Raw genomic sequence first — 25,281 nt, 5'->3', positions numbered from 1 at the left:
TGGCAACAAAAGATGCCCTTATAGCTCTTAACACTTAGGAAATTACAAAGGTTTTAGGAGCTCTGTGCTGGAAACCCTGGATGAAAACCAAAATATGTATGTATTTCTTATTATATCACAAAATCACAAGTGATACCAAGACAAATGAGAGAATGGGATATTTGAGTAATTACAGTTAGTTCAGTTTACCTGGCATATACTTGGGTAGGGCAAAAGATAAATGATGGGTCTAGACCAGATGAGGCATAGGTAAAGACTGTGAAGCCCTGTTTATATTCCCCATTAAGAGTATATTTAACTCTAAAGTAGAAAAGTAGCCATTTAATAATTTTAAAGCAGGTTAAGACATGATGCTATGTGTGGATAGAGGAGGGCTGAATAGGATGTACATGGGGGAACTAATCAGTCTGTAAACCTCAGGTAGCTTTGGGTCAAGGACATTAGGCAGTCAGAGGAAAGGAACAGAAAAGTGGGGGGGTACCAAAGATAAAACCTTATATTTTTCAGAAGGTTGCCTCATATTGGATCATTGTCATTGGGGGGGTCTCTATTCCTCCTCTGAATTTTTAGCAATTAGCTTTCTTCTGCTCCTATCACTCTTAAATTCAAGCTGGTCTTGTCAATACTTTTACTTTAATTTACGAATGAAGTAGATTTTTATAGGCTAATTGTTTAATCACATATTTATGGGAAATTATGAATTCAAACTCATCTTTTAAAATACTTTATATAACTAATTTATGATTTGAATTATCACCTATAAACAATTTTAATCATGCACAAAGATGAAAAACTTACAAGAATAAAACTTTGTCATTTTATTGGCATTACTTAAGATTTCACATTTAATTACAACAGTAAAATGTTTTTAAAGCAATTTATTCAAATTAATTTGTCCTTAATGAGTTGAGATGCACTCTTGAATCTAGTAGCCAACTGTATTAGAATAGAACTATTTATTGAGTTTCTCTCCAAAATAATTTTAGTTGCATTTTCTAAGCAATAAGTAGAATTTTTTAATCTGCTTTTGTTCTTTACAAAGGGATCAACATTCACTTGACAAAGAATAGTTACAGTCATCTTCCTCAAGGCAGATGTCTTTCGTCCACAAAATCTGTTTCCTGGACCCTTTCTTAAGTCATTTCTTTCTCTGTCATTTCCTGAATTTTCTAATTTTTTTTTTTTTTTTTTTTTTTTTTTTTATGATAGGCACACAGTGAGAGAGAGAGAGGGAGAGAGAGAGAGGCAGAGACACAGGCAGAGGGAGAAGCAGGCTCCATGCACCAGGAGCCCGATGTGGGATTCGATCCCGGGTCTCCAGGATCGCGCCCTGGGCCAAAGGCAGGCGCCAAAGCGCTGCGCCACCCAGGGATCCCCCATTTCCTGAATTTTCTAAATAAATGTAGCCTTTTTCAGAATTCTTATCCTATACATATTTACTAGTCCTTCTGATATGTGTCTTCATTATCACTTCAGATCATCTTTATGGTTGACTTGACTTTTGATTTCTCCAAGACCTCCTCTCTCTAATATGAATCTTTTCTCACCACATGTCTTTTTTGTTTCCTTCATGTTCTAACAAACAAGTGACCTGATTATCCATTATTAGTGGTAGCCCCTAAGGCATGTAACAGAGGTGCAGATGTTTTATTGTAAAAGTTTTCTGGCTCCCATTTATCTCAAAATAGTATAAAATAACTATACAGGTTTGACGTAAAAGCTAGAGACAACCGTATGGTTCTACCTCTTTCCCTGTTGTCCTTTCTTGTCACTTTTAAAAATAGGTCTCATATCTGTTCTTGTCCATTTCCTTCTTGGTCTTTGTGCCCTTGCTTCTCCTAAAGTTAAAGCCAATTTAGTATTCTCCCCTCACTTTCCTATTGGCCTACAAATCTAAGTTGCTTTTTCAGTAAAATATTTTAATTCCTTCTTAGCCTATGGAAATACAGACCCTATCAGCTTTTTTTTCCTTTTTTTTTTTTTTTTGCTTATTTCTTTCCTGCTTTTTGATTCTGTATAACACTCCATTTCAATGAATATGGCCACATCTTATAGCTGCCTTATTTCTTATATTTATGTTCTCTTAGTCCTTTTAAATTCCATTTTTATCTCTTCACTACATAGATCTTCAAAATTACTCTTACTTTCATTATTGGTATCTTATAATAACAGTTCAAGATGCTAATTCAAAAGGAAAAACACTGTGTCTCCTTCTACTTCTAGTTTTTAAGATGGTTCAACAATGTGGTAGGTGATTGGGCATTCAGCCAACGTATGATAGAACTAGAATCTCCCTTATAAAGGATCAAATAACTTTATTCTGTTAAAAGTGAAAATCTCCTTTCATTACTAGTCTTAGGAAATATGGGGACGTTCTCAGTTCTGTAATTGAGTGAAGAAGGTTTTTATTTCATAAGGATTGTAAATACAAACTTAGGAAATAAGATTTATGATAAGGTTGACATGTATTAATCAATTCCTGTGTACCAGACATTATACTAAACTGTATCAAATACTTTAGATATATAATATTCATTGATGCTCACAGCAGTTTTATGAAATTTAAATGCTATTTTGATCTTTATTTTGTAAGTGGGCTGCTATGAATGGTTAGAGAAGTTAATAACTTCCAAGTTTGCCTAGCTATAGTTAATGACTTTATACCCAGGTCTTATCTTAGTTCCCAATGCTTTTCTTTCTTTTTTTTTTTCCCCTATTTTTTATAGTTCATTTTACACACACATACACACCCACACAAGGCTAAGCTGTTGTGCCTTAGAAGAGACAGCATTTCATATGTTGCTGCTGCAAAATTTGAGAATAGCAAACATCAGTTTTTAAAATTAATAAATTCACAAATCTGTTGGTTAGTATAGATTAAATTAACATTTCCTATTGCTCTTTCACAGACTGAAGGGGCTGGACTTGCCACCTGTATAGAACTATGTGTAAAAGCTCTTCGTTTGGAATCTACAGAAAATACTGAAGTGAAAATATCTATTTGCAAGACCATTTCATGCTTGTTGCCTGATGATCTGGAAGTTAAACGTGCTTGTCAACTGAGTGAATTTCTTATTGAGCCTACAGTAGATGCATATTATGCTGTGGAAATGTTGTATAATCAACCAGACCAGAAATATGATGAAGAGAATCTTCCAATACCAAATTCTCTGCGCTGTGAGCTCTTACTTGTATTGAAAACTCAGTGGCCCTTTGATCCAGAATTCTGGGATTGGAAAACATTAAAACGACAATGTCTTGCATTAATGGGGGAAGAAGCATCTATTGTGTCTTCAATAGATGAACTAAATGACAGTGAAGTTTATGAGAAAGTAGTGGACTACCAAGAAGAGAGTAAAGAAACTTCTATGAATGGACTTTCTGGTGGAATTGGTGCTAATTCTGGCCTTCTTAAAGACATCTGTGATGAAAAGCAGAAGAAGAGAGAAATAAAACAATTAAGAGAGAGGGGATTTATTTCTGCTAGGTTTAGGAATTGGCAAGCCTACATGCAGTATTGTGTGCTATGTGACAAAGAATTCCTTGGTCATAGAATAGTACGACATGCTCAAAAACACTATAAAGATGGGATTTACAGTTGCCCTATATGTGCAAAGAACTTTAATTCTAAAGAAACTTTTGTCCCTCATGTCACATTGCATGTTAAACAATCTAGTAAAGAGAGACTAGCAGCTATGAAACCATTAAGAAGATTGGGGAGGCCACCTAAAATCACAACTACCAATGAGAATCAGAAGACTAATGCTGTGGCTAAGCAGGAACAGCGACCTATAAAAAAGAATAGTCTCTATTCAACAGATTTCATAGTATTTAATGACAATGATGGTTCAGATGATGAAAATGATGACAAAGATAAATCTTATGAACCAGAAGTGATCCCAGTCCAGAAACCAGTACCCGTTAATGAATTTAATTGCCCTGTAACTTTTTGTAAGAAGGGCTTTAAGTACTTTAAAAATTTAATTGCTCATGTAAAGGGGCATAAGGATAATGAAGATGCCAAGCGCTTTCTTGAAATGCAAAGCAAAAAAGTTATTTGCCAGTACTGTAGACGGCATTTTGTAAGTGTTACTCATCTTAATGATCACCTACAAATGCATTGTGGTAGTAAACCATATATCTGTATACAGATGAAATGTAAGGCTGGTTTTAATAGTTATGCAGAGCTCTTAACACACCGAAAGGAACATCAAGTCTTTAGAGCAAAGTGTATGTTTCCTAAGTGTGGCAGAATTTTTTCAGAAGCTTATTTACTGTATGATCATGAAGCACAGCATTATAATACCTATACTTGTAAGTTCACAGGTTGTGGTAAAGTTTATCGTTCTCAGAGTGAGCTAGAAAAGCATCTGGATGATCACAGTACTCCCGAAAAAGTGTTGCCTCCTGAAGACCAACTTAATTCATCTGGAGATTGTGTTCAGCCTTCTAAAGTGAATCAGGACACAGAAGTGAGCATCGAGAAAGAGAGATCTGTGCTTCCTTCAGAAAATAATATTGAAAATACCTTACCAGCAGATAAAAGTGATGCTTGGGATAAAAGCAAAACAGAATCAGCTGTGACCAAACAAGACCAGATTTCTGTATCAGAGCTCAGGCAAGCTGATGGACCATTGTCAAATGGTTTGGAAAACCCTGTGACTACTCCTCTGCTTCAGGCCAGTGAAGTAGCTGTGTCCATTAAAGTGTCCCTCAATCAGGGGATTGAGGATAACTTTGGAAAGCAAGAAAACTCCACTGTGGAAGGCACTGGTGAATCACTGGTCACAAACTTACATACACCAGTTGGAGATACCTGTAATGATTTGTGTCGTCCAGGTTTTCAAGAAAGAAAAGAACAGGATTGCTTTAATGAAGCCCAGATTACTCAGAATTCTTTAGTAAATTCAGAAACCCTCAAAATAGGTGACCTTACCCCACAAAACTTAGAAAGACAAGTGAATAACCTGATGACCTTTTCTGTGCAAAATCAGACAGGATTTCAAAACAGTTTACCAGCTTCCAAGTTTGAATGTGGAGGTAATGTTAAAACATCATCCAGTCTTTATAATTTACCTCTTAAGACATTGGAAAGTATCACATTTGTTCCACCGCAGCCCAACCCAAGTAGTTCTTTAGGAACTCCATCAGTGCCTCCAAAAGCGCCAGTTCAGAAATTCAGTTGCCAGGTCGAGGGATGTACTCGAACCTATAATTCTTCACAGAGTATTGGGAAACACATGAAGACTGCACACCCTGACCAGTATGCTGCATTTAAAATGCAGCGGAAAAGTAAAAAAGGTCAGAAATCTAACAACTTAAATACACCAAATAATGGAAAGTTTGTTTATTTTTTGCCATCACAGGTGAGCAGCTCTAACAGTGCATTTTTTACATCACAGACCAAAGCCAACGGGAATCCTACTTGTTCAAATCAGTTGCAGCATGTCTCGCCTTCCATTTTTCCAGCTCATTTAACAAGTGTGTCAACTCCACTGTTGCCCTCAGTGGAAAGTGTCATAAATCCAAATATACCTTCTCAGGATAAAAATGAACAAGGTGGTGGTATTATATGTTCCCAAATGGAAAATTTATCTACTACTACCTTGCCAGCACAAATGGAAGATCTAACCAAAACAGTTTTGCCTTTGAATATTGACAGTGGCTCAGATCCTTTCCTTCCTTTGCCTGCAGAAAGTAGTTCAATGTCTCTCTTCCCTTCACCAGCAGATAGTGGGGCTAATTCTGTTTTTTCCCAACTGGAAAATAATACAAATCATTTTTCTTCACAGATTGAAGGAAACACTAATTCCTCTTTTCTGAAGGGAGGTAATGGTGAAAATGCAGTTTTTCCTTCACAAGTCAATGTTGCAAATGATTTTAATAGCACCAGTGCCCAACAGTCTGCACCTGAAAAAGTTAAAAAAGACCGTGGGCGGGGCCCAAATGGAAAGGAAAGAAAACCCAAGCACAACAAAAGGGCTAAATGGCCTGCAATTATCAGAGATGGAAAATTTATCTGTAGCAGGTGTTACAGGGCTTTTACTAATCCCAGGTCTCTGGGTGGACACTTGTCTAAGCGATCTTACTGTAAACCACTGGATGGAGCAGAAATTGCTCAAGAACTTCTACAGAATAATGGACAGCCTTCTCTTCTTGCCAGCATGATTCTCTCCACAAATGCAGTAAATTTGCAGCAGCCACAACAGTCTACCTTCAATCCAGAAGCATGTTTTAAAGATCCATCATTCCTGCAACTTCTTGCTGCTGAAAATCGCTCATCAACATTTTTACCAAATACATTTCCTCGGACTGGTGTGACTAGCTTTAGTACCAATGTCAGTCAAGAAGGAAGTGAGATTATTAAACAGGCTTTGGAAACTGCTGGCATCCCCAGTACATTTGAGGGTGCCGAAATGCTTTCTCATGTTCCAACAGGTTGTGTTTCAGATGCAGCACAAGTAAATGCAACAGTGATGCCAAATCCAGCTGTGCCACCTCTGTTGCAGACTGTATGCCACCCAAACCCCCTGCTGACAAACCAGAATAGGACACCAAACTCCAAAACTCCCTCCATTGAGGAATGCAGCAGTTTGCCTGTTTTCCCAACAAATGACTTACTGCTGAAGACTGTTGAAAATGGTTTGTGTTCTAGTTCATTCCCTAATTCTAGTGGGCCATCACAAACTTTTACCAGTAATAGTTCACGTGTTTCAGTTATAAGTGGTCCTCAGAGCACGAGATCTAGTCATTTAAATAAAAAGGGAAACAGTGCTTCGAAGAGAAGAAAGAAAGTTGTTCCTCCCCTAATTGCACCTAATGCTTCCCAAAACTTGGTAACAAGTGACTTAACAGCAATGGGACTTATAGCAAAGAGTATTGAGATACCAACTAGTAACCTCCATTCAAATGTAATTCCAAATTGTGAGCCTCAGGGTTTGGTGGAAAACCTAACACAGAAATTAAATAATGTTGACAATCAGTTATTTATTACTGATGTGAAAGAAAACTTTAAAACCAATCTTGAGTCCCATACGGTGTTAGCTCCTTTAACATTAAAAACTGAAAATGGTGATTCCCAAATGATGGCTTTGAATTCATGCACAACTTCAATAAATTCCGATTTGCAGATTTCTGAAGATAATGTTATACAAAACTTTGAAAAGACTCTTGAAATTATTAAAAGTGCTATGAATTCTCAAATACTTGAGGTAAAAAGTGGATCTCACGGTGTTGGTGAAACATCACAGAATGCTCAAATAAATTATAACATTCAGCTTCCTTCAGTAAACACTGTGCAAAATAACAAGTTACCTGATTCTTCTCAGTTTTCCTCCTTTATAGGTGTAATGCCAGCAAAAAATAACATTCCTTCATCTGAAGTATTACATAAGGAAGATCAAATACAGGAAATTTTAGAAGGCTTGCAGAAATTAAAATTAGAAAATGACCTGTCCACTCCAGCACCCCAGTGTGTACTAATAAATACATCAGTGACACTGACTCCCACTCCTGTTAAACCAAATCCAAATGTCACAGTTGTTCAGCCAGTTTCTGAAATTATAAGCAACATTCAGTTTAGTGACAAAGTTAATAAACCCTTTGTGTGTCAAAACCAAGGCTGTAATTACAGTGCAATGACAAAGGATGCTTTATTTAAGCACTATGGTAAGATTCATCAGTACACTCCAGAGATGATTCTTGAAATTAAGAAGAATCAGTTGAAATTTGCCCCATTTAAATGTGTAGTACCTACCTGTACAAAAACATTTACAAGGAACTCTAATCTCCGGGCACACTGCCAGTTGGTCCATCATTTTACAACGGAAGAAATGGTAAAGTTAAAAATAAAAAGGCCTTATGGAAGAAAAACTCAGAGTGAAAATTTGTCATCCCCACGAATTACACAAGTAAAAAGACAGCTAACTGTGACAGAGGAAAATAAAAGGGAATTCCAACCAACTTTAGACTTGGGAGCAATAAAGGAAAATTCCCTCAGTAATGTAGCAGTGATCCCAGAAAAACAACTTCCTGAAAAAAAAAGTCCTGAAAAAACAGAAAGCTCCTTGCAAGTGATCACAGTTACTTCAGAACAATGTAATACAAATTCTCTCACAAACATACAAACCAAAGGACGGAAAATTAGAAGACATAAAAAGGAAAAGGAGGAGAAAAAACGCAAGAAGCCAGTTTCTGATTCCCTTGAGTTTCCAACAAGATACAGTCCCTACAGACCTTACCGATGTGTTCACCAGGGTTGCTTTGCCGCTTTTACTATACAGCAAAACTTAATTCTGCATTACCAGGCTGTACACAAATCAGATCTACCTGCATTTTCTGCAGAGGTTGAAGAAGAAAGTGAAGCTGGTAAAGAAAGTGAAGAAATTGAAACTAAACAGACTGTGAAAGAATTTCGGTGTCAGGTGAGTGACTGTTCCCGAATTTTCCAAGCAATTACTGGCCTGATACAACACTACATGAAACTTCATGAAATGACTCCTGAGGAAATTGAAAGTATGACTGCTTCTGTGGATGTTGGGAAATTTCCATGTGACCAGTTAGAGTGTAAATCTTCATTTACCACATATTTGAACTATGTTGTTCATCTTGAGGCAGATCATGGAATTGGGATAAGGGGAAGTAAAACTGAAGAAGATGGCATATACAAGTGTGACTGTGAAGGCTGTGACCGTATATATGCAACTCGGTCAAATCTCCTCCGACACATTTTTAATAAGCATAATGACAAGCATAAAGCTCATTTGATTCGGCCAAGAAGATTAACACCTGGTCAGGAAAATATGTCAAGCAAGGCAAACCAAGAAAAGACAAAGTCTAAATATCGGGGAACAAAACACAGATCTGGAAAGGAAGGAATCAAAATGCCTAAAACAAAACGAAAGAAAAAAAATAATTTAGAAAACAAGACTGCAAAAATTGTGCAAATTGAAGAAAATAAGCCTTATTCTCTGAAACGTGGAAAGCACGTATATTCCATAAAGGCTAGAAATGATGCCTTATCTGAGTGTACAAGCAGATTTGTAACCCAGTATCCATGTATGATAAAGGGGTGTACATCAGTTGTTACAAGTGAAAGCAATATAATTAGACATTACAAATGCCATAAATTATCAAAGGCATTTACATCACAACACCGAAATCTTCTCATTGTCTTCAAACGGTGTTGCAACTCACAATTAAAGGACACTTCTGAGCAAGAAAGTGATAAGAGTGATGTGAAAAATTCTGATGCATGTGTATCAGAGAGCAATGATAACTCTAGAACAGCTACAGTTCCACAGAAGGAAATTGAAAAAAAAGAAAAAGATGAAATGGATGAGCTAACAGAATTATTTATTACAAAATTAATAAATGAAGACAATGCAAGTGTGGAGACCCAAGCTCATACCTCTTCAAATGTAAGTAATGATTTTCAGGAAAATAACCCATGCCAGTCAGAAAAACAAAAAACAAGTAATTTGAAGAGAGTTAATAAAGAAAAAAATGTCTCCCTAAATAAAAAGAGAAAAGTTGAAAAAGCAGAACCAGCATCAACAGTTGAGTTAAGTAGTACACATAAAGAAGAAGAAACTGCTGTTGCAATTCAAACAACAGAGGAGCATCCTGCATCTTTTGACTGGAGCTCATTTAAACCAATGGGATTTGAAGTATCCTTTCTGAAGTTTCTTGAGGAGTCTGCAGTGAAGCAGAAGAAAAATTCTGATAAAGACCATCCAAATAGTGGGAACAAGAAAGGATCCCATTCAAATTCAAGAAAAAATATTGATAAGACTGCTGTGACTAGTGGAAATCATGTGTGTGCTTGTAAAGAAAGTGAAACCTTTGTACAGTTTGCCAATCCATCACAGCTTCAGTGCAGTGATAATGTAAAAATTGTTTTAGACAAGACTCTTAAAGATTGCACTGAACTTGTGTTAAAGCAACTTCAGGAAATGAAACCTACCGTCAGTCTGAAAAAACTTGAAGTACATTCAAATGATCCAGATGTGTCTGTTATGAAAGAAATTAGTATGGGTAAAGCCACAGGGAGAGGGCAGTACTGATAACTAATGTACTATAAATACATTATTTACCATTTTATTTTAAATAGGAAGCCATCAAGCATGCTAGAATTGTGAAACTTTTCATTAATTTTTGTTGTTGACATGAATTAACCTGGCCAAAAAAAAAAAAATGAAAAAGAAAAAAAAAAAAACACATGACGTTTGTCATGTAAAACTTTTTTTTTTATCCCTATGGGACTTGAACAGAATCAATATTTCAGTTATTGTAAATAATTGAGCTACACCTCAAATTTCTATCAGCCAGTTGCCCCTTCCATGAACTAAACTGAATTATCTGTGTGATTGATATGTTTCACCAAGTCACTGCTCATGTAGAACAGTACTCTTTGTTTGTAGATCTTTTTTGTATATATTTATTATTGTAAATCATTTGCTGCCACCAGCAGTATGTAAGTCTAAACTATTAAATGACACATTTATATTTGGAATTTTAATTTTTAACTAAGTGATCAAGTTTTTAAAACTGTTCTTTTATTGTTTTAAATTAAGAATTTTTTGAACTAAAAGTAGAAACTCTGCCATAGTTCATTGATTTTTACATAAAACATTTATTTACAAGATGATCTCAAAATTACTCTTCACAAAGTAGGCACATTATATCAACACCTTGCTCTGCTTTGTAAATTTATCCTCCAGGATTTTGGGATGGTATTCATGTGAAATTATAGATTCTTTAGCAGTTTCCTATAGCTACAGGTTTTTTTTTTCAGTGCTTCTAATTGGATATAGTTACTATGATTCCATGAAATATAATGGAAATGTGAATAAAGAATTTACTACATCAAAGATTTTAAACATTTGGTATTAAAAAAAAATCCTTTGTGAATGTGATAGAAACTAGTAGTGTGGAGCAGTGTAAATATTTGAGGTGGTGATTTGTGAAGTAGCCCAGTATTGCCTTAAATAAAATCACATTTCATTTCTTGTTTTATACATGTGATCTTATAAAGTTTTTTTTTTCCATTTTCTGAGATTTATAGATTGGTGTATAGCTTTAAACTGTATAAACTTTTGTGGAAAAATTTTTTTAAACATTTTTATAAATCTTAAAATTGGTATCATCAAAGTGAGCCCATCTTGTGTTTACAAAATGCAAGAGTCCTTAACATTTATAATTACATAGATGAAACACTTTCTATAAGGAAGTTGGATGTTTTGATTTTACTGTTTATAGATGTTAGATTGTACAGATTTGTATTTTCCCACCACATCTAATGATACTTTTTTCATTAGATTGGTCTTCCAGAGCAGTATTAGTTGTTATAATTGATTATTTTGGTTATTCAGTATATAGTTAGCTCTTATAGTTTAGCTTTATTCACCATATTTATACTGTGGATTCACGGCAGAGATAGAGGTTATTTCAGGAGAGTTTATTACCTTCATTTGAAGTCCAACTAAAGTCAGTACGGGAAACAAAAGAAAACATCTTTTAAGTTTACTTTTGTTTCTATTTGCCATAGATAGCATTGATTTTTGACTTTGTGTTTGTTATAAACCAGTTGCATCCACAATATTATTAGCCTGAGATATTGACGATGTTGTAATAATATGAAAATGTGTATATTCCCTTGTGCAACATCAGATTTGCAGGAAAAATGAAGCACTTAACTGAAATTGCTGGTACTCTGAATAAATAAGCATGGTCAAGGAGTGAATTATTTTCTTTTGGAAAATATTTTTTTAAGTTTTATTAAAGTATTATAGTTTTATTTTTAGGACCTAATGGGTTATATTGAATAGTTGGTTTCACCTCCTTAAGGTTTATTACCAATATGCATAAAACTTGACACATTAAAATCCCTTCCCTTTGGTAAGCCCACTGTTATTTATTAAAATAAAAGTTGTTCTTATGGGTGATTAATACATGTTTTTTTTTCTAAATTAACAATAACTTAACTGAATAATTTTATATTAAATTTTTGTTAACAACTGAATGTTTCTGTACAGTTTTCTTGGAAGTTGACCTAGCTCTTAAAGATAGGCATTTGGCAAACCTGCCCTAAATAGTGCAGTAGCAAGTAGATTTATTTCTGCTTAATGTAGTGATGAGCCACTGTTAAGTGAAATACCATTGTATTGGGGCTTTTCTTTTGCTCATTAGCTGAAGAAAATTAACCCCTAGACATTTTTTTTAATTGTTCTCCTACATGTCAGGAGAAAGTTTGCCAACACTGAGTTAATCTTTTTTATATTCCAGGTACTGTTTGCTAAAAGTAATTATGGCAGAGTGGGCTTTTTAGCATGGAACAGAAAATATGAATTTATAGAACAGCATGTTGGTAAAATTTGATATGGAATGTAATGCCTAAGTATTAAAAAAGGAATCATAAAGTATATATTTTTCATGGTATACTTTCCCTCAATCTATTGTCTTGAGATTTTTTTTTTCTTCCTACAGCCTCAATTTGCTTAAGGTTTTATCATTTAAAATGGATTTTTCTCCCTCTTCTAAACCCAAAGAATTTGGATCTACAGATCAGAACATGTTGTTCAAAATATATCATGTGAAGTGAAATGGTAATAGTTTGGGAAATCTTCAGCAATGTTAAATTGAGCATAAATTATTCTAAAGGGCTAGACAGAGTTTGGCAAGGCAATTTTTTGATCATTGGGTAATAAGCAAGCAGTTGCTATAGCTATTAAAATAAGACTACATAAATACAATAGAAAGAACAAAGGGAATGCTCTATTGCAGGGGAGGGTATTTATGAATGTCTTTATAGAAAAGAAGAGTCTTGAAAGATGAATGAATAATCTTTGGATGGCTTTAGGGGAAGGGTGAATTCTAGGTATGGAGGTATGAGGATGCAGCATGTGCATTTGCAGTATTGCAAGTGGTCTATGAAAAGATACGGAGTTGGAGAAGCTGAAGAGGCAAATGGGCCAGATCACAAAGGGTCTTGTATGCCTTATAGTTTTCAGTTTTGATTTATTAAGTGGCTACTGAATGCATTTAAGTTCAATAGTTTGCCCAGGTACCAATTTTAGAAGATAATTGGTATTGTATAGAGGATAGATTCGATAAGTCGGAAATTAAAAGCAGAGAGACTCAAGACAAAAAATGGTAGTTGTCAGAAGAAAAGATGTTAACAGAGTTGAGAAAAAATATAAGCAGTAAGGCAAACGTTTTCAAAATATTTATTGTAGTAAGATACGACCAGGTTGGAACATCTGTGATCAGTTTTCTAAACAGCATGTTCTAGTTGGCTGTTGAAGAATCCAGTGCACATTAGTAGGTTAAGGACAAAATTATGTGCAGAGAACATGTTAACTGTTAAATGGGAATTTTTCAGACTTAACTGACAGTGAATATATGTTTTAATGTTAATACTTAGGTATGTCCTACTTAGTATTCTAAGGAGCACATTTTAGGAAACACTCCTCTAAAATGGCATTCCTTGAACCGGGGCTGATAATCAGCAGATATGTGCACCAATGCAGCTTGTATCAGCTGTTTACAAATGGTGATTTTTCGGATTATTAATTGGAATGGATAAATTGGCAAAGTTTCACACATCCTTCTATAACAGGGTTTCTGATTTTATCTTATTATCTGCCTCCCAACACTACCTACCTCTCAGTGTACAAAATGATAGTATCTGCTTTATTTTCCAGTGGTTTTGCTCATTAGAGGTGCTTCATTTCAGTGATTGCTCCTCATAAATGGGAGCCCTACATGTATCACTTCCATTTTTGGAATTCAGATTCCCTTTGGCCAGCCACAAACTTGGAATATCACCACTAAAAAATACTTCTACCTCATCACAGCTAATCAATTAATCCTACGACCTGCTCACTATTCATCAGCTCACCCTGTCCTCAAATTGTCCTACTTAGAAACTAGGTCCCACTGTTACATGCACTCCTTTGTATGTATCCTAAGACCATGCCCCTCTCTCTGTGTCGTGATCTAGAACAATTTCAAAACCTGTCTGCTCTTGAGCAGTTGAATGGGAGGAAATTATTACAACAGGCAAGTTTATAATCTCAGAGACTCAAAACCACCTGGCAGTTTTTCTGCAGTTTTATTGTAGTAACTTACTTCCACAAAATTAAATGACTTGCGTGCATATTATTTTTTATTTTTTATTTTTATTTTTATTTTTTTTACTCAGTGCTCTTTTACTCAAATTTTGCTGAGAAAATAGAAAAGTTTGATAGAAATTTTCTCCAATGGGAATTGATAAAAACCCATCTACAGATCTGCACTCTTATCAAAAATCAATACTTCTCACCTCAAAAACGTTCTATTAACTACTCTATTATTACTTTTAACTATGCTATTTTCATTACACTTTCTCCTACTAGATTCTTTTCAATGGTTTATATACGTGCCCTAGTAGCTACTATTCTTAAAACAAGGGGGTGGGGAGGGTGATTCCGTCTAACTATAATCCCTTTTATTTGGTTTCCATCATAGCTAATCTGAGTTATCAAACATTCCATTTTGCCTCATTTACTCCCACTTTAAATATCCCCACAACGGTTCTGAAATTGTTCATATCAGGATCACCATTCTTTTCCATGCTGCCATATCTGTTCATTTTTCTGCTCATTCACTGCCTTAGGGTTAATGATTTGCTCTTGGGAAATAGTCTCTTAGTTATCTCTTTATCTTTTCTGGCTGCTCCATCACTGAGTCCAACCCTAGTACCTCTCCCAATACCTGACCTCAGCTTATTGTTTGTGTGTCTCCACTCTCTCTTGGGTGATTTAGTCCATCCCCTGGAGTTCAGTATGAATGTACCTGTCACACCCAAATGTATACCTCTAAGACAAAATTTTAATAGTTCACGCTTGTAATTTCAGCTGCCTACCTCAAAGTTAAACATAACACCTCCAAGTGATCATTTCTTTCCCCACCCTGCCTTCAATCTGTTCCAGTATTCCTTATCTGGATAAGTGAAACCACTACTTAGGTTTCTCAGTCTAGGTTCTTCAACATCATCATAGTAACAAATTCACACCTTTTCCCTGTGGTCACAATTATGGAGATTTTTACATTAAGCAAAAAGGAACCCACTTCTCATCCAAATCTTCATCATTTCTTGCCTAGACCACCATAACATTCTTCTTATGAGCTTTCTTCCAGAATATTCCCCACTAAACAGGTTGATCTTTTTTAAAAAATACTTTCAGTGGGTCTGAGGGGAGTGGAAGAAGAAGGGAAATCTTCACATTGCCCTCTGAATAAAATAAGGTGTGTATTTTAGTGTTTAGATGTTTAGATGCCTATCTAATTGCATCTTGTTACTCTCCTTGCCTACTGTGTTCTAGCCACGTTGATTTCTTTTGAGTTCCTCAAACCATTTGTCAAGTTGTAATTGCTTTTTATTCTGTGCCGGGAACTAATCTGGTACCTTGAACATAGAATGTATTCAGTGGTAGTAAAAATTTCTTGAATGCTTAAATGGGAAATGAAGAGAACTTGATTCTGACTCCTGGGGCTCAGAGTCTACACAATTATACTATAACTGTTAGTGCTAAGGGCATTATAAGAAAATGTAAAAGGATGAGAATTTGGTACTATGTAGTCTGTGGTAAGGGAAAGCAGTTAATAAAGACTTCTCTAAAGAAGGAGATAAGATGAGGGAAGTAAGAGAAAACTCCAGGCTGATTTTAAAAGTTCATTCTGATAAGTGTGCCAGTGGAAAATTCAAGGAGACCAGTGAAGGAGGCTGTTGAAGTTGTCCAGGGAAGAGAATACTTGAAGAGTAGTGATAGCTAAAGGAGAAAAGTGGACAGACAAGATATCTAGAGTATTTAACAAAACTTGATCATTTATGGATTATGGGAAAGAGGAAGAGGATAGAAATTGAGAAAATGTACAGGTTTTTGGTTTGAATAAATGGTTGAAGAAATATTATTTAGGATAAGGATAAAAGAGCAGTTTTGTGAATTGTTGATTGCCTAAGGGAAGAGTATAGAAAAGAATCCAGGGCATAAGTCAAACAGTATATCAAAGTAGATTAAAAGAGAAATGGGAAAAATCCTGAGACTAGTATGATGGAACTATTTCAAGGTGTGTACAAATCTGCCACATTCTGCTGAGGCAAGGGAATTATAAAGTGTTCTTTGATTTAGTGGTAAGAAAGTAATCCATGGCCTTTGCAGTTACTTAGTCTGAATGAGAGTTTGAGAAGTGTGGAGAGCAAGTGTCAACACTTATTTTTGGAAAGTGTGGTTGTAAAAGAGGAATGATACAGTGGTAGCTGAAGAGTATCTTGGAGTCCATCCAGTTTTCCACAATATAGGCAAATTGAGTATACAAGTTCCAGTGAAAAGGATTTGGTAGAGAGGGGTTACGTTTGAATGAGAAGGATTTGGTGGAGAGGGGTTAAGATGTAAAAATAGCATATGTTACAAAATTCTTAAGTTTCTGGCTTTGGTAATTGTGAGTGGTGATGCTGTTTATCAAGATAATATAGAAGGAATAGAGTTGGAAGAAAGGTTAATAATACTGAGTTTGAGGTTCTTATACATCATTAAGGCAGAGAATAGAGATCACTTCTTTATAGGGGTCTGAAACTACAGGTGTGGAATTTAATCCCTTGAATACAAGTATCTTGGGTTTGTCTCATGAGCATTTTACTCAGAATCTGAGATACAGTGAGCACTTACTACATTTTGCTGAAATTGAAAGAAATAGCAAGCATGTAGGAAAAGATCAGCAAGGAGAGAACTCTGAGGAACACTAACATTTAGTAGACAGAAAAAAAGAAACTAGCAAAGATGACTTGGAAAGGAAAGTTTAGGTTAGGTGAGGACCAGGAATGGAGGTAAAGGTATGGGGCATTATGGAAGCTTGAGGAAGGATGAAGGGTACAGTTGGTTCTGCCATGTGGCACTGGGAGATCATGAAGAATAAAGGGGCTACTAGAATTAACCTTTGGTGGTCATTGATCTTTAGAAAAGTTTTAGTGGATACAAGCAATGAATGTTTATCTAATTATATTCAACTGAGTGTTGAATGAGCTAAGGAAGTGAAAGCAATGAATTATTTAAGTATCTTGCATGAAAGAAAAGGAAATTGGTCAGTGCTTGCCCTTATTTGAAGGATTTTAAGATGAGTCTTGAATATTTGTGGACTCTGAGGAGGTACCTGTTAAAGAGGTAGACGTTTAAGTAGAGTAATAGAACCTGGTCCTAAGAATGCAGTTTAGAAGTATTAGCTTTACAAAATTAGAAAGGACATCTCTTAGACTATTGTTAAGTAGAAATATTGAGTTTGTCACAAAGAAAGGAAACAAATGTACAGAATAACAAGCCCTGGAAAAGTAGGAAACCAAGGTTTAAATGGTGAAGGTTTGAGTTGAAGAATGGGAGAAGGAGCTAAATAGCAGATACAAAAGGATTACTGAACAGGCAGGGATGCCTGGGTGGCTCAGCGGTTGAGCGTCTGTCTTTGGCTCAGGGCATGATCCTGGGGTTCTGGGATCAAGTCTTGCATCAGGCTCCCTGTGAGGAGCCTGCTTCTCTCTCTGCCTATGTCTCTCTGCCTCTCTCTGTCTCATAAATAAATGAAGTCTTAAAAAAAATAAAAAGGATTACTGATCAGCATTCAAGACACAGCTGAGTTGAGAGCGTGATGTTGTAGTGACAACATCTGCATAATTATGTAATATTTCCAGTACTGTTCCTCAGCTTGAATGGAGGAGAAAGAGGGAAGAGGTGTGATAGTCCTGGCAGGAGTAAATTGAGCTCAGTTAGAGTAGGAAACAAAGCCAAAAGGACTGAAGAGAGAATGGTCAAGGGACTGTAGGTCTTTATGGCACAAAGGCAGAGTATAGTGGGAATAAAGCCAAGAATTAGGTATGAAAGACCAGGGCATTGAAATTTAAGATTTTAGGAGCAATGCAGCTTGCAGTGTCTGGAAATGGCTGTAGTAGATTGCTGTGAATTAGAATGTAGATGAAAGTTGTTGGGAGTTGAGAAATTTAAAGAATATTTGTCTGATTTATTGAATGGACTGCACAGAAGATATCCCTAGTAGGAACTAGGTGTAAGGAGATAGTCAAGTGCTGAAGTCCTTAATTAAGCCATTTGTCAGGGAGAATCCTTCCAGGCTATATGGGACATGTAAGGAGTTTGGAAATGTAGCTTCTCGTATCCTCTTGTCCCAGAAGTCTTAGGAGATCCAGATTCAGTTAAGATTGCAGAATACAAATTTGTGAAGTAGTAAACTGCAGTTCCAGAGTTAACTCTCTAAAGAGCATAATTAATAGAATTGAAAGGCTTACACAGAAGTCAAGGAGAGGAATTACAATAATAAGAATGGAGGTGGAGGTAGTAGGGAGAGGAGAGGGCATCTTTAGTGACCAAGAGAGAAGCCTTGAATATTCAAGACCAAGGCTACGGTCTAATGAGAATTATGTATCAGATCTCCTAATGATAGTAACAGTTAATATTTATTGGCCCCTACTATGTGCTAGACTGCTTAAGAACTTTTCTTGTATTTCCATTATTTTTTCATTTATTCTTACATCAATTCTTAGATGCTTTTATTCTCATTTTAAGATAAAATTGAGTAAGATGAGGAAAGACTAAGTATCTTGCCTAAGGTGTATGTGGCACAGCCAAGAGTTGAAACCAGATTCATTGACTCCAGAGCTTATCTGTACCTTTATTTGGAAAACAGGCAGCCAAATGAAATAATTGTCTTTATTTGGAGTGATGTAAAAATCGTGGTAGCAGAAGAGAATCCCCACCCAGGCAATTAGATAATTTGTAAATGATATGTTATATATATTGTTGTTTTGTTGTTGTTTGTGGTTAATATTGATTCCAAAGGAGGAAAAAAAGAACTTCTGGAATCAAGTCTGGTGCCACAAAGAGAGGGTAGCTGTGTTGATGAAGGTAGGGAACAAAGGGCTCACTACAAGGGATCTTCACTGCATCTGTGTACTCTTAAACCAAAGAAGCTAAGAGAAAAAGAAATAAGCAGTTGTGGAGGGGTTGAATGGATTCTGACTAGCTCTCTTCTCACTCCATAGCTGGTGTGTAATGGGAGCCCTATAACTGAAACTAGTAGTCAGAGGTTTTGTTTGCTACCATTTCAGCTTCCAGGTTCTTGTGTTTCCCCAAAATAACTATGAGTATGTCAGAAGAATGTTCACTATGCAAGCTGCACTTAACCTTAGTACTACCATACCAAATGGCCTAAATACCCCTGTCACCCAGGGTAGGTTGGAGAAAAGGAATGGGGTATCTGGGTGATAATGATAGCCCTCCTATGCTGTATTCCCTCTGTAACAGTCAAATGTTTAAGTCACTGGGCTTTTGAGGACATGGTAGCTTTCAGACTATTAAGGAGCATATCGCACCAGGAAATTCTTCATGGAAACAGGTACCTAGGAGTCACCCCTACAAGAAGAGTGCCTCCTTTCTCACCAAGCCAAAGTAACCCCTTTTAATGTGGAGGCTTTAAGATGTTAACCAACACCTAAACACTTATGGGTGGGAAGGGGGATGGGATATACAGTGAAATCAGTCTCTTACATATTTGGGAAAAGATTTCTGTAATCAATTATAGTCAAACAAGTCATTTTGATAATTCTTGTCTGTTACCTCTAATCCTAAAACCTGGTAAACACATTATTATATTATTTGAAAATTTCAAAACAATCATTGAAAGAATTTACTAAGCCTACTTAAAGCTGGAGCATTACAAAGTTCATCTCAAGTGCGTATGCCTTCAATGGGAATGTTCTCATCCCATGATGGCAATTGGGTGCTGGTCAAACCTTATTTACGCAATTTCAAATGGAATTCTCAAGCTCTGCCCCATGGGAGGAAGAGAAAAAGTAGCAACACCGTTTTATAGATGAGGATAATGACATGGGGAAATGTAATGACTTGTAATAGCACACCCTCAAAACAGGTCTGACTCCTTCCTTAGAATGCTTTCTCTACTGTCCTACTGGCTGAAAGTATTGCCACTTCAAAACAGAACGATACATAAGGAGAGTATCATGATTATATGGTGAAAATTATCATTGCAAATATGGAAGGCAGTACAACATACTTATGAGTAAAACAAGTTCTGTCACATGTAATGACATATGTTGATGTCTTACACTTTAAAAATAGGATTTGTTTTAATGCAGTCTACATGTTACCAGTATAAAATGTGAAACTAAAGCAATTCTAGTTTTTTCCAGTAAAATCTTGATCCTACACCAGCTCCCCAGCTACAGTTGATGAGCCAGAAGTATGAAAGACAACAGCTGTTCTCCTAGAAGTGTAAGACCAGAAACATCCAGAATGTTCTATATAATGATGTGACCCTTCTACCACAAAATGGTGGGTTGTGTGTAATCACTGAGATTTTAGCTGTGCTGTTGCTCTTTCTAAGCCAGTATTCCTGACAATGAGAGAAAAATTGAATTTTGATTTTTAAAACTGTCCGTAGGAACCCAGTCCTATAAGATGGGTACATTTTTTTTCTTTTCATTGACCAAGCTATAACATCCATGTAGACAGCTTTTCTCAGAAATGCAATACTGAAGCAAAGGGCAGGCATGCTCCATGTGTCAGAGCCTTTGGTACATTGATATTTGGGCAGTCAGGGGAGCAGTAGTTACAATGCTGACCTCAAAGGTCCTGGAAGGAGGCCTTGAGAAGCCAAAGACTGAAATCTGGCATTATCTATTATATAAGGACAGTAGGGAATATTTAATAAACAATTGTGTCAGACCTCTGAGTTCATTATATGTCGACTCATTTACTCACAGCCATAGAAAGGAAGTAACTGGTATTGGAGGTAATTGTCAGTTTTTATTCATATGTTACCATCTGACTCATCTATTCTGAGAGACCCATGTGTTCTTACTGAGGTTAAACCTAGAATACTTTCTAAAGGAAAATTTAAGTCGTAGTCACAGTGGTGTATATGTGTGTGTATACACACATGTATACCTTCAGTAGAGAAAGCAAACATTGTAGTAGATTTTGTAATTGTGTCAGAATGGGAAGAAAGATCATGTCACCATTTTGATTTGGTAAAATCTACATCTAAAACCTGTTACTACCTTGCTTCTCCATCTTTATCCAGAGGCCATGTTCATATTGACTTCACCAAAAAAAAAAAAAAAAAAAAGTGACGCACACTCCTATTCAGCAAACATGCATGTTCTATTCAATAAATATTCAGATGTTTTTTAAGTACTTGTCTCTCAGAGCATATTTTTTTAATTAGGTTATTCATTTGTAGCTGTCAGCATTTGTATTTCACTACAGGTTTGTCAACCTTTGCTGAAATGAAGTTGGTCTGGGAGTGAAATTGGATGTGCACCTAACTTACACGCTGCATATAAAACAAATTAAAAAGTGGATGTGTGAGTGTGTGGTGGTCAGATGAGTTGCACAGGAGTAAGAGACCACAAGATGGCAAGCTAACATAGGAGATGTGGTGTAGAGCTAAGGGCTAGAAATTGAACCAGAAATTACTTTTCCATTTTTTATTTATGTGTTATAGAGAACATGGGCTTTGGTGGTCATTTATATTTTTGAATATTTACGAATAAACAGCAATTGAAGTACAATTTTGAAAATTGGGAAATGACTGATGTATATTTAATAGACCACCATTTACAAGAAGGTAGTCATACTGCTACCTCTATATGCAAGGAAACTTGAAAACGTGCGTTTTTTTGTTGTTGTTGTTTTTTTGTTTTTTTTTAGCTGGGTGCATTGTCACTCCCAATAAAATCAGGATTTAGTCGACCACTAAGATAAACAACAATAACAAAAATAACAGAGTGCAATGCAGTTGGTTATTATGGGATACCAATATTCCAAAGATCTTTTAAACAATTTTGACCAGAAAACTTGTGAAAGACTAGATTTGGAGTTTTAAAAAGTCCTGTGTTCTTATTTCATAGCTTCATGTAATATCAGGCAAGTCAACTTTTATCATTCTGAGTTGTAGTCTAATAAACATTTTAAAGGTTTCTTCCATTCCAGAATACCATGATTCTTTTAGTTCCTGCAACATAGACTGTAAGATTCATGGATATGTAATCATTGCCAAGCAACTACTGTGGGTAGAGCCTTGAGGGTACATGGTAAAGGACATGGCTCTTACCTAAACTCAGTATGCTCATAATTTAGAAGGGGATACAAATGCACAAGCAAATTATATAGGGATACATGATATAATAAAGTCATGTATTGTTAATTACAATATCTATCATTTAAAAAAATAACCTCCACTTACCAATGTTTTGCATGGATCATCTTTAGTCTGGTTAACGATCTATGACATAGGTATTATTTATTCCCATTTTACATTGTTAGAAAATGTTCTCTGGTAGAAATATTTAATCCAAGCCTTGAAATAAATTTAGATTTATCAAGCAAGAAGAGGATGAAATTATAGAAAATATTAAGTATCTTACATATATTACAATGCCATGATTAAAAAGAAGATAAATCTTATCATCAGTTCTATGAAACCGCATAAATTATTTAAAGAGGCTGTCTTATTATTGTACATGAAATTTTTTTATTTTTATTTTTTTGTACATGAAATTTTTTTAAAGGTAATTAGTCAGATGTTTCTATGGTATCAGGTTTATATAGTGAGATAACCAATAAAAGTCTTATTTTGCCATTACTCCAGTATATGTTCTAGTATGAGAACCATAGAATCTTGGAGAGTTAAAAGGAAATTTGGACGTCATTTAGCTATACCTGCCATACAGTTCAGAAATATTCTTGATCATCCCCCTCAGTGTTAGGGTTCTCACTATTTTATCAGGCAGTTATTTCATTTTGAGGTAGTCCAAATTAATAGAATATTTCTATATTAGGTAAAAATCTTTTTCTTTGATGTTAACCAGTTAGTCTTGGTTCTGAAACATTGGTACATAAACTATTTCAAGATTGGGAAAATCATTCCCTATAGTTGGGACACAAGCATCTAATACAAAATTAACTTTTTTTCAGTAGTCTTATACTATACTCATTTCGAAGGTGTAAGCTTAAACTCCAAAGACTTTATGTCATGAGAACAAAATTCTGTGATTTTTAACCATGTTTTACATCTGGCATTCAACATACTGATGATCATTTGTTTTGTCCTCAGTAGATAAAAGTATACCATCTGTGTCTTCATCCTAATCACCAACATAAATATAGTCAGGAACTATTTTTGGCTATAAGTAAAGAGCCTAACAAGGCAATGGCTTACATCAGGTAGGAGTTACCTCTCACACAACAAAAACAAAAGCATGGAGATAGGCTGTTCAGAGTTGATACAGCAATTTCATGACAGCAGAATGTCCCAGGAACTGTCTTTCTACTTCTTCACACATGAGGTCATGCTTCCATTTTCAAAGTCACCTCATGGTAGAAAGATGTTTACTGCATCTCTACTGATGATGTCTCAGGCAGAAAGTGGTTGGAGAGTGAAAAAATGCATTCAAGCTAGGTCAGCCCTACTTTTTAACTTTCCCCAAAGCATCCATCAAAAAAATCTTATTTTGATAAGATTTCACACTGCTACCTTTATGTGCAAAGGAGACCTGGAAATGTGACTTTTTAACTGGGGACATTGCCACCTCCAAAAAATCAGAATTCTCTTAGGTGAAGAAGAATAAATGTTGGGTAGACAAAAGAAGGAAGAAGCAAGAGGAACAGATTTTTCCCAAGAAACCTGAACTGTTAAGTACCAGGGACCTAAGTTGTAAGGTACAGGTTATGAAAAGATGAGTTAAGACAATCCTTCACCTTAGCCACAGTGAGTAGTTTTTAATGTCATCATCAAATTAATGTAATTAGAAGCCATTTTCTCTGTGAAGATTGGTTCATCACATTTGCTAATCTTCTGTAGAAAGTCAAATCTCAAGTTACTGCACTGACTCTTTTAAATAAATGCTTTATAAATGAAAGTACTTAACCTAATGACTAATACTTCTTTTAGTTACAAGGGATTTATGATCATCAGTTTAGTTAAAATTTTTGTAACAAAATAAAAATGGGATTGCTTAATATTTTTCTCCTCTGGATCCAATCTACTCCACAGAGTTCAACAGTGACCTTTTTCTAAAAGATAGAAAACGAGTCCATTTCTTCAATTTCTTATTATTCTGTACAGACAATTCTATACCACAGCCATCTGTCCATCTCTACTCTGACAGCATTAATAGCTGAAAAAATATTTCAAGACCAAAAAAAATTAACAGAAGTTAAATATTTCTCTAAACAACATTATTCCTTTTCCTTTTTTTTTTAAATTATTTTATTTTATTTTATTTATTTATTTATTTATTTATTTATTTATTTATTTATTTATTTATTATGATAGTCACAGAGAGAGAGAGAGAGAGGCAGAGACACAGGCAGAGGGAGAAGCAGGCTCCATGCACCGGGAGCCTGATGTGGGATTCGATCCCGGGTCTCCAGGATCACGCCCTGGGCCAAAGGCAGGCGCCAAACCGCTGCGCCACCCAGGGATCCCTCCTTTTCCTTTTTAATAGAAAATTACATCTCCATAGTAGGGGAAGGATCAGACACTTCACCTTTAAGTAGATAGGAATGTTGACCTATTTGGGTAACATCCAGAACTTCTTTTACTTTAAAACAGAATATATGGATACATTACAGCCTTTTAAAAAATAATCCTCATCGTCTTAGAATAGGAAAATTGTTCAGGAATGGATGCTGTATTTTGTCAAATGCTTTCTCTGCATCTATTGAGAGGATCATATGGTTTTTGTTTTTTCTCTTGTTGCTGTGGTCTCACGTTGTTTTACGAATGTTGAACCAACCTTGCATCCTGGGGATAAATCCCACTTGGTCATGGTGAATAGTCTTAATGTACTGTTGGATTCTATTGGCTAGTATCTTGTTGAGAATTTTTGCATCTGTGTTCATCAGGATATTGGTCTATCATTCTCCTTTTTGGTGGGATCTTTGGTTTTGGAATTACGGTGATGCTGGCCTCATAAAATGAGTTTGGAAGTATTCTGTCCCTTTCTTCAGAGTGTAGAGATGGAACATTCCTCAGCATCTTAAAAGCCATCTATGAAAAGCCCACAGCAAATATTCTCAATGGGGAAACACTGGGAGCCTCTCATCTAAGATCAGAACACGACAGGGATGTCCACTCTCACCACTGCTATTCAACACAGTACTAGAAGTCCTAGCCTCAGCAATCAGGCAAAAAGAAGAAATAAAAGGCATTCAAGTT

The 25,281-nt window shown here is 35.7% G+C and overlaps 1 protein-coding gene across 3 annotated transcripts in view; it reads left to right on the top strand.

The window, feature by feature from the left end:
- The window catches only part of ZNF292 (zinc finger protein 292), a 101,528-nt gene extending 89,579 nt beyond the window's left edge, over positions 1-11,949 (top strand). For all 3 annotated transcript variants that reach the window (XM_077903151.1, XM_077903150.1, XM_077903152.1), the window contains one exon: positions 2,910-11,949. In XM_077903151.1, the coding sequence (XP_077759277.1) occupies positions 2,910-10,064 (7,155 nt within the window). In that variant the 3' untranslated portion in view covers positions 10,065-11,949. The remainder of the gene's footprint in view (positions 1-2,909) is intronic.
- The last annotated feature ends 13,332 nt before the right edge of the window (positions 11,950-25,281 follow it).

The sequence above is a fragment of the Canis aureus genome, chromosome 7 (assembly GCF_053574225.1).
Source record: "Canis aureus isolate CA01 chromosome 7, VMU_Caureus_v.1.0, whole genome shotgun sequence".
In the NCBI taxonomy this organism is placed as follows: Eukaryota; Metazoa; Chordata; class Mammalia; order Carnivora; family Canidae; genus Canis; species Canis aureus.
The sequence above is the reverse complement of the archived record's forward strand: the minus strand, read 5'-3'. Positions and strand labels throughout refer to the sequence as shown.